Source organism: Hakea prostrata, unplaced genomic scaffold (assembly GCF_041222555.1).
Source record: "Hakea prostrata isolate BN-2017 unplaced genomic scaffold, UWA_Hpros_2 contig_108, whole genome shotgun sequence".
NCBI lineage: Eukaryota > Viridiplantae > Streptophyta > Magnoliopsida > Proteales > Proteaceae > Hakea > Hakea prostrata.
The window spans coordinates 83,135-93,527 of NW_028291227.1; the positions used below are offsets into that span (position 1 = coordinate 83,135).

Sequence of the window (10,393 nt, forward strand, 5' to 3'; positions counted from 1 at the left end):
TGAACAACTGGTTTGACGAATCATTCCAAGAGAATCACACAGGTTAGATATATCATGTTGCACATATTTTAAAGCATTATCAGACCGAAAAATTTTAATAGAAAGAGAAAATTGAGTCCGAATTTCATAAATAAAACTTTTAAATGTAGTTAAGAACTCTGTCCGATCCTTTAAAAGATACAACCATGTAAGACGGGAGAAATCGTCCACAAAAGTAACAAAATATCGAAAACCATGCTTATTACTAATTCTACAAGGGCCCCAAATATCGGAATGAACAAGAGAAGATAAGGACTCACTACGAGAGATAAAGCGTGGAGGATAGGTGGCACAATGATGCTTCCTTAACTCACACGCTTCACAATTTAATCTAGACACTGATTTAAAAGAAGGAAATAGAATTTTTAATCTAAGTAAAGACAGATGGCCTAAACGACAATGCTACTGGAGAGCATCTACACAATCATCAGAAAGAGCCGCAATAGGGGTAGCATATTTCAGATAGTAGAGTCCGTTCCTTTCACACCCTCCACCAATCGTCTTCCTTGTGTGAAGGTCTTGGAAAACACAATAAGTGGGAGTAAAAGTCAGCAGTTTAGTGCTTTAGTTAATTGACTAATAGATAATAAGTTAAAAGGAAAGTTAGCAAGATGAAGTACGGATGATAAAGTAAGAGGTGTAGGAGAAACACTTCCAGAGCCTAGAATAGGTGTGGAAGTCCCATTAGCTATGACAACAGAATTTTTAGTGGTAGATTTAGAAAAAGAGCTAAAAAGTGATGACTTACCAGTCATGTGGGAAGAGGCCCTTGAATCGATGATCTAAGGGGTGGGAGTAGAAGTGAGAAGTGTTGTGTTACCTACATGAGAAAGTGTGGCCACAGAAGTACTAGTGGATGTGGAAGCGCCAGTTTCAATATTTTGCAATCGGCGAAGGATTTGGCTTACATCATCTCTTAGAGTCTTAGACAAGTCCCCTGAAGAAGATCCAGAACCACTATCGTTGTTGGCTACAGTATCAGTACCACCATCAGAAACGGCATGATTGGCAGGGTGCTTGGCCCACTCTGGTTTTCCATGTTTTGCCCAACAAGCTTCCACTAAGTGCCCTGTTTTACCGCAATGAGTACAAAGTCGAGATGTTTTATCAGACAATTGAACACCACGACCTCCAGAAGATCTGCTAACTCCCCCTGAACCACGATCACGTCCCCTTCCACGAGAGGTAGTGAAGGCTGAATTTTCTACTTTAGAACTTTTTTTTGGAGAACTCCCTTCAGGCAAGGCAATACGTTGAAGTCTAGAATATGCTTCACTAAGATTAGGGACATGCTCACCAGCAAGAAGATGTCCTTTGATAGATTTCAGTTCAGGATTCAATCCTGCAAGAAACTTAGACACGAAAAAATTCATTCTGTTGGGCCTTAAGCTTCTCTATATCAGTGGTGAGAGGTTGAAAGACATTCAACTTCTCCATCATGCCTTTAAAGGAGTTGTAATAATCCTGCAGAGACTTGTTAGCTTGCTGAAATTGAAATAGCTTTTCATAAATACTAAAAATCCGAGTCATATTTTTAGCTTGGGAATAAGTCTCTTACAAATCATCCCATATTCCCTTTGCAGTCTTATGGAACATAACATTCGCTGCAATATCAGGTTCCATACTATTCCACATCCAAATTTTGATGATTGCATCATCTTGGATCCAACTAAAATAGGATTCGTCAGTCTCAGCAGGAAGTTCATTCTCAATGAATTTAAGCTTACCTTTTGCAAGTATGTACACCCGAACTGCTTGTGACCACAACAAGTAATTAGAACTAACTTTGAGCTTGATAGATGTAATTTGAATGTTTACATGATCTCCTTGAGATCCTTTTGATTCAGCCGTACTCATGATTGAGTCACGTGTAAGTGAAGACATTAAACTGAGGTAGATATTACTCAAATCAGTTTTCCAAAACTTAAAGTAGAATGAGCACAAAAAAAAAATTCTGCAACCTTAGGACTGAATAGGAGAAAGAAAAAAAAAAGGTTTGCAGCAAAAAAGAGGTAACAAAGGTATCCAAGTTCTGGAACGTGTAAGAGTAAGGTAATAGGTAGAGAAGATTAGTTTACATGAATATCTGATCTAACAGTCCATAATATACAGCATTAAGTGGTTGCACACCAAGGAAAACAGGAAGAAAAAAAAAAGAACTTCAGAAGAGAATATTGAGAACAACACGATTTTGATTCCAAAAAGCTCTGATGCCATGTTAGAAAATAAGCTTTAAATAATCAAAATAGCAGTTGAAATTGAACAGAGAAAAGAGAGAAGAAGAAGAAGAAGAGAAGAGAGATGAAGAACCAGTAGAAAAGGCCTGTAATTCTTAGCTAAAGAGTCTAGAATCACAGAGCCCTTTTATTTATAGTTTCCAATGAATCTAATACAACTTGAGAGACAAGTAATTGTCCTCTAGAAAAAGGAAACAAAAAATTACAGTTTTAATAACTTCCTAACTCCTAAAATAGAAAGTTCTGAAAATAGAAACTACCACCAAAATAGAAACTATGCTTTCTAAAAACTCCCAAAACTTATGTAGCAAATCTCCCACATTAGAAATAGAAAATAGAATAAAAACAATAGCATAATACTGTTCACGTGAACAGTAACGTGAACAGTAAAAGCTTTTTTACTGTTCACGTGAACAGTAACGCGAACAGTAAAAATCCCAAACTTACGTATACTTCAACAGACAATAAAGAAATCTATGAGCCTGAATGACCAAAACATTAATTTTTTTAATCAATCATCCTAAGGTATTGATAAGTACAAAAGGAAGGGGGGTTTCGAAGAAGATTAAATGACGCCTACTGATGTAAGCATGAAATTCCCCCCTAGCCGAAACCCTAATTTTGGGCCTTGGGGCCCAACCCAAGTGGGGGCTGGCCAAAACTCCCTAGGGACAATTTGATCATTGTCCCCTCCTATTAGTAGATTATTTTATTCACAGTAATTTTGTTTTATTTTGGAGTCCAAGTCTGTTTTAATCCCTTGTTTGAGTTGGTCAAGTGAGTCCTAGTTAGAGTTGGAATGCCACTAAGAATCTGTTAAGATTCCTTATGGATAGTTAGGTATATTTATGCAAGTTAAATTCTTTATTTGTGTGGCTGTTATATAATTGGTTGTAAGGACGGATCTTAATCTATAAAGGATTCCCTAGTTGAGTCAGTGTTTTAATTCCCAGTTGGAATCTAAGTCATTCCCTCCACTTTAAGGCTATAAATAGACCACCCTATTCATTGTAAACTCAAGTTGAATTGAATAAAAATCTGAGAATTGAGGGAAAGGATTATGGCCTTCTAGCGAGGGCTACAGTTGAGGTTTTGAGAGATCTTCTTCATGTTCCAACTTCTTCCAATCTCCAGCATCAAGTCAACAGTTTAGCACCTTCACAAGTATAGCAACCCCTGTCCCCTTCCCCTTCCCCCTCTCTCACCTGCAGCCCTCCCCCATCCATCGCAGCCACCAAAAAACCCTCCCCCCATCCCTGCGGCATCAATGAAACCCCTTCCCTAACCTTACGTCACCCCTCCCCATCCTTTTCTTCCATTCGGTCCCCTTTCTTTCTCCCTTCTTTGTCTTGCAGCAGATCTGAAAAACTAGAAAAGAAAAAGAAAAGAAAGAAGAAAGAGGAAAGAAAAGAAAAGAAGGAAGAAAGAAAAGAAAAGAAGAAAGAAAGAAAAGAAAGAAGAGAGAAACAAAGACTGCCCAAGAACCTACGAAGAACCCTTCCTTCCATCGGAGATTAAGCCCATAGTTTCCCTAAACCTTCCCAAATCCATCCCCACTATTTCTTTCAACCCTAGGTTGATTTTGGGTACCTGATGCAAACCCAGGGCTAGGGTTAGCTTCCAGGATCTTCAATAAGGGTTACAGCAACTAACTAGGCTTTCTTGAGATTTCAGCTAGGGTTTAAAAGGGGCTAGGCTGCTGGCTCTGTAGGTTTTAGGTGCTGGTAATCTATAGGCTAGGACAGAATTGGAAAGGTGGGGAGAGGGTTTGGGATGTTTTAGAAAATTCTGAAAATTTCCAAAATTCTGCGACTTCTCTGCGAGGAAGATGAAGTGCAGAAAATTTTCAACTCCAAAACTAGGGGCTGTTATGGTGAAACTGATTATATCTTAGTTCTACAGGTAAGGATGACTCTGTTAGAGGCAGAATGGTCATGAATTGACTAAGGAATAGGGTAATCCTACTAGTGATAAGACATGAAGACAGTGGGACAAAAGAAGGGGAGGGGAGGGCTTCCGATGCAAGGGAAAGGGGCTGGAACCTGCTAGGACAGTAGGAGAAGGGGAAGAGGTGATTTGCGATGGGATTAAGGCTGCTCTGAAGGTCTGAAAACTGAGGGGGAAGGGCTGGGAGATTGCGGACAGAAGTAGAGAAGACTGGGGTTGGGGATGGGGTTTCTACTCACTTGTGATTGAAGACTTGCAAAAAATTCTGTGTTGAATGCTTGAATCAGTGAATGAAGCTTGAAGGATGAAGAATGGTTCTCAATACCCAGCCGCAGGGTGTCCCTTAAGATCCCACTACTTCACAATTCTCAAAACTCAACTTTATTCAATATTCAAGACTGCCAAAATAAATAGAGGACAAGGATATTTATAGCCACTCAATACCCAACTAGACTCTACTACTCTTTCCTAATTTGAAACAAACTCCAAATAAGTCTCCTTAAAGGAAACAATTCTTTCCTAATTAAAAACAACTAAAGATAAGACTCCTTAAAAGGAAATAACAACTCAAGATTCTCCTTAAAGGAAGCAACTCTTTCATAATTTAAAACAACCCAAAAAGACTCTTGCCAACCTGGAATTTCAAACCCAAAAGGAAACAAACAAATACCACAATTACTCAAACCACTAAGACAGTAAGACTCCAAGTTAGGAAACAAACTGACTTAACTAATTAGACTGGACTTAGTCACCATTAATACTCCATCCAGGGGTAGGAAATGACCAATCTACCCTTGGATGGATTCGGCCCCCTTGGTTGGGCCAGGCTCACGGGTGAGCTTGGACCCTCTTTGAGTGAGGCTGGCTGGGGCTGGATACATCAGTACTTCAAGGTCATCCCATAGGGATTTGTCAAAACCCTAACTATTCTCGTACCAAACTATTTAGTTTTGTTAAACCAAATCAACCTCACCCATAACACAGTTGCCCATCTCTTGTTATCTCAAAGTATATCTGTTTAGACCCAAAATTTATCTTCTTCTCCATATCCACAACCCATAATAATCCAACTCATATTTAACAATTTTATCCATCCCATTTAGGTTTATTAGCAACCTTTAAACCCTAGGTTCGGGTATCCAACTGCTGGTTCAACAAGAAGGATTCTGGGCTAACCCTAATTCTAGGGAAATATTTCCATAAACCCTAACCCTAGAATTTGGGACATCACCTACTCCTAGAATGCCATAGCAATGAAATAAAAAGGGAAGGAATACAAATAAAATAAGTCAGTTTGACCACTGATTGATTGATCCCTTCTTCTTCTTCTTACTTTGGGGTAGTTATCCTTGAGAGTCAAGTTCTTTTGCACACCATTTTGAATTGAAATCATGTTCCACTTCCTTTTGGTAGTGTGCATAGTTGCCCCTCCCTCACCCCTTTTAATTGTGGAAATGGAGAAAGCATAGTTCCAAACCACCTACTACATAAACCTTGTTTGTTTGGTGGCTCACTCAAGCTAGCCAGTATTGGTTTTATGGACCGTCTCTGAACCCACTGTTCACGGTCAATTTCAGCTTGGTGGTTTGGAGCATAAACAGTACCTAACTCAGTAAATGTCCATCCAGCTAGCTTTTCTTTATAATTGCAGTTGTCCAAAGCTCTATGGTCATTTAGATGCCTAGAAAATGTCAGGCATAAACTGGGTCTCTGAGCCAGAGCACATCTGCAAGATGTCCAAGATCCTTCGCAGATGTCTGCCTGACTCATGCAAATGTCAGCAAACCAGTAGAGACACCTGCATGGCAGAAATTCCAACTGATACACTTCTGACTGTTGGAGATCGAATGACCACATTTTAGACCATTGAAGGTCAGCAGCAGTTACCTGAACAGTTGTCTATGCAGTGCTTTTGCTTGAACCTCAGGTTTTTACTTCATGACACCTTTGGTCTAAGTAAAGGGGGGCCCAGATATTCAAATAGCAACTGCTACAACATTGTCAATGGGTTTTTCATCAAGTATTTGTTTTAATATTTTGGCTTTTAACGTTTGTGATAGATTTGTTCTTCTACTTTTCTATTCATGACCTTATGAAACATTAAGATCTTCTTTTTTATTATGTTGTATTCTTGTTCTCTCACTTGTATAAAAGTTTTGAAACTGCTGTTTCCGTAATATAGAGGTTCAGGTACACAAGAAGTATCACATGGTGATAATTTCACAAGTTTCTGTGTGATTTTAGGGAACTTTGGGTTCATCGTGAGCCATGGAAAAACTACAACTTGTAAGGGTTTAACTGCTGTATAGGAGGTGAAAACCCGCAGACCTACATCAAGAGAAGACGCAAGCTTGCCAGCCAGCAAGACTAGAAGTATGTACGATTTTCCATAGTTTCTCTTTTCAAAGCTTTACATGACTGCCAACTTAAGTCAGGGACATGTGTCCTGTTAGGTCTTATCAGTGTTTTATTTAAATCTTCTGATTACAGTCTTTCAGTCATGTAAAGCAGATTGTGATTTAGGCTGGCTACTTGGAAGAGTTGGTTATTTAGTCCAATCATGAGTCATTAGTTTTGAGTCTTTATGGGAATAGGTGTTGAGTCCTTTTAGGAATAAGTTACAAAGTACTAATTCTATTAGGACTTCAGTTGTAAGCCTATCTAAACCCCCCAGTTTGATGGGAAGAATTGCAGACCACTAGTTCAGTTTTTGTCAGCTTTTGTTTGATTCCTTTGCATATGATTAATCAAAGTAAGATTAGGGTTAGCCTTCATCAGTTCCAAGTAGGGAGGACTATTTTAGGGATCTTGGTGAAGTTAAGCCAGCTCCTGCTGTGGCCGAGGATTCAGCATTCACTATCCATTCCAACCCCTCAATTATCAACTACAAGCCCCACCCCCCACCCCCCTCCAACAAGGTAATCTTGAACCAATTCACCTTCTTTTTTTTCCTTCTTTTATGACATTAAGGCACTGATTTTTTATCTCTCCTTCCCGAAACTGAAATCAACATAACTCATCACCAACCATGAGAATCACCTTTATCGATACCTCATCATCCGCTTCACTCAATCAAAACCCAGCCCATATCACCCTAGAAACCCCTCCTTTGACATTGTCTTTCCCATCGTCACTCAACTTATAATTTTTAGGAAGCCTCCACTGAGCCTTAAACTTCAACCTATACTAACAGCTATGGTGCCTTGTCCAAAAAGCCAAATCTCCATATCAGACCTAGAAACCATAAACCCTTTACAGCCCCTACCCAAAAACCCTAAGCTGGTTATGTTTTTCATTAGCTCTTGGCAGCTTCGTTGATTGAGCGTCTCAATTCAGGGCTACATTAATAGGAAAGCAATGAAAGCCATGGAAATCCAAGAGCTTTTCTAACCTTCATGATAGTAGACACATGGAAGTTGGGCAAACCACCCCAAAAGTCTTGTAAAATTCTTGTATTTTTCTTGTGTCATTTTCTTATTTCCTTTACTACTTTAAGTCTGAGTGAGAGATTAAAACTTGTGCAGCTTCTGCACTTATTCATCAGGAGAAGTTTTTGAACTCTAATATTAGCCTTTCAAGTTAGTATCCCAATCCCAACCTCGCCCAGAAAAGGAAGGCCCAAAGGGGGATCTCCAATCCTAGCATCAGCCATATCCACCAAAGCACATACCCTCTGCATCCACTATACTTAAAACCAAAATAATAAGATTTTGCACACTGTTGCCCATTACAACCATATCCACTAACCTCCTCAAGGCTCGGGCTTCTAAGACTGAGCGTGTAATGGTGATTCTAGCTCCAAGCAATCTTTGTCCTCCCATCTGAACTCAAGGCGCAGACCAATTTTCTATTGCAGAATGAAAATGCATTCAAGAAGTTTATTCAATTCTATCCCGGAGAGACGGTTTCCATCGTAAATCATTCAGCATTTCTCACTATAATAGCTCCATATTACACGCTCAAGACCAAAAGAGGAACGCACTTGTAAATAAGGAATGAAAAAGAAAAAAACAAGTTACCTAGAGCTCTACGAGACAATGAAGAGGGAAGAAGAAGGCCTCTTTCTGATCCTGCTATTGAAGACAACCCGCGGGCAGAAATGTCAAATAAAAGCAGTGATGGAGAAACAGTAACACCCAAAACCACAGCCATTTGAGTTTTCACAAGAACTGCTCCAAAAGGCAGAAAGATCAGAGCAACCGTTGTAAACACCGCAGAAACTGAAATCTGTGTGATTAATTGACGAGTTCTTGTTTACCAAAAAGAAAGAAATTAACGACTTTCTTTTACAGTGACTTTTGAGGCTTTGGGCCGTTACTGTCCACTACTGGTGACTATGAGGGAGCTACTGACCACCACTCGAAGAAAGATAACGTTGGAATTCTGGCCAACAGAATGATTAAACAAGTATCTCATTTTTTTTTTTTTTTTTTTTTTGGGTAAAACTGTAAAAGTAAAACTAAGGTAATTTTCATTTGGGTCCGATAGGTTTGACAAAAGACCTTTTCAGCCAAAATAAAATGATACTTTGCATTTGTTTTTCAAGTGCTACTGAATAAGTCAATTAAAATACACTGTCATTTTTTTTGGAGAGGGGAATGCAAATAATTTTTCTACACAGTAATTTTCATCCAGACTACTGAGATTTGATTTATGTCATTTTTAGTCAAAATAAACGAACACTTTGCATCTGCCTCTGTAAGATATCTAATAAGAATAATTAAGAACAAATTGTGATTTTTATGACTAAAATACCTTTATATCTTTTCTACAGTAAGATTTGCATCATGTCTTCACAATTAAATCTAACGGTAAAAGTCAAAAGAGTGGGGGTATTTGCATCTTGTAATTTATGAATTATTAAATTTTTGAATATAAAATCAAATAGTATGGGTTAACTTATAAAAACTATTTTTTATTTTTTACATTTTAAGATTTAAAGTTTCTTAATTTACAAAATCAACCCCTCATTCACCCGACTTTCAAATCGCTCTTGTTTAGCGTCGGAACTGGTGCGCCGGTGTATCTGGCAACCGTACGTGAATATCTAGCAGCTAAGGTACTGTAGATCAGGGGTGGACCTATGAAGGGGCCGGAGGGGGCCATGGCCCCCCCCCCGGATTTTTTAAAATTTTATCCATATTCCCCTAATTCCTTTAATTTTTTCGATTTTTTCTCTTCCCACATGTGAAATGTCACTATTTGGCCCCCCCAAATATTATGAACAATTTTAAAAAGTAAAATGATGGGTATAAATGTCATTCCTAATAAAAAACTAATCTATCAATCCCTATTTATTCTCCCCTCTCTTCTCTCTCATTTTTTATTCCTATTTATTCTCTTCTCTATAAACGTGGGTTAAAGGAAATTTTTGAAAAAAAAATCTTATTAGGTATTTAAAAATCAAAATGTTATTTCTAATTAAAAACTAACTCTTCAATCCCTATTTATTCTCTTATCTCCTCTCCTCTATCTTCTTTTTTTCCTATTTATTCTCTTCCCCTTCTATAAGCGTGGCTTAAGAAAATCTGAAAAAAAATCTACTCCACAATTAAGTTTCTTTCTCTTTCTCAATTTATTCATTGTTTCTTTTTTTTCTCTCTCTTTTCTTTTGTTATTCTTTTTAATTTGATTTTATATTCTATGTTTATTTATTTCTTTTGCAATTTTTGTTATTTGATTTTGTATTGTGAATAAAATGTCTATAATTAGTAGGTAACTAACTACCATTGATTTGCATCTCTTACCTAAAAAAATTTTTGGTTTGCATTTAACTTTTTAGGGTTGAAGTCATGTGTATATTTTTTTTTATATTGTTGCTTTAATTTTACCTATATTTTGCCGGAAAAAAAATATCATTATTAATAATTTATCATTTTTTTCAAATATGTGTGGGCCCCACAAAATATAGTGGGGTCTATTCTTTAATTTAATAAAATAATTTAGCGGTGAGACCCCAAATAGGAAGGTTACTGGCTTTCATTCTTCGGCCCCCCCACTATTGCATCCTGGGTCCGCCACTGCTGTAGATCTCTTCAGTTTCAACTGCTTTTTCTTTTTGATGCTCTACTTATAGCAATCTTTTACCTTTGGTTCTATAAATAAGTTTTATTAGCGCGATTGATCACTTCTTGACCCTTTCTTTTTTGGGGAAGAATTTTTTTTTACTC

General features: G+C 37.9%; 1 protein-coding gene across 3 annotated transcripts in view; it reads right to left on the reverse strand.

The window, feature by feature from the left end:
• LOC148998857 (uncharacterized) overlaps positions 1-8,549 on the reverse strand; it is a 43,174-nt gene extending 34,625 nt beyond the window's left edge. Inside the window, exon 1 of one of the 3 annotated variants that reach the window (XM_089141660.1) lies at positions 8,243-8,549. In XM_089141660.1, the coding sequence (XP_088997786.1) occupies positions 8,243-8,375 (133 nt within the window). In that variant the 5' untranslated portion in view covers positions 8,376-8,549. The remainder of the gene's footprint in view (positions 1-8,242) is intronic. The other 2 variants (XM_089141661.1, XM_089141662.1) reach the window with 2 other exon arrangements.
• Between the last annotated feature and the right edge of the window lie 1,844 nt (positions 8,550-10,393).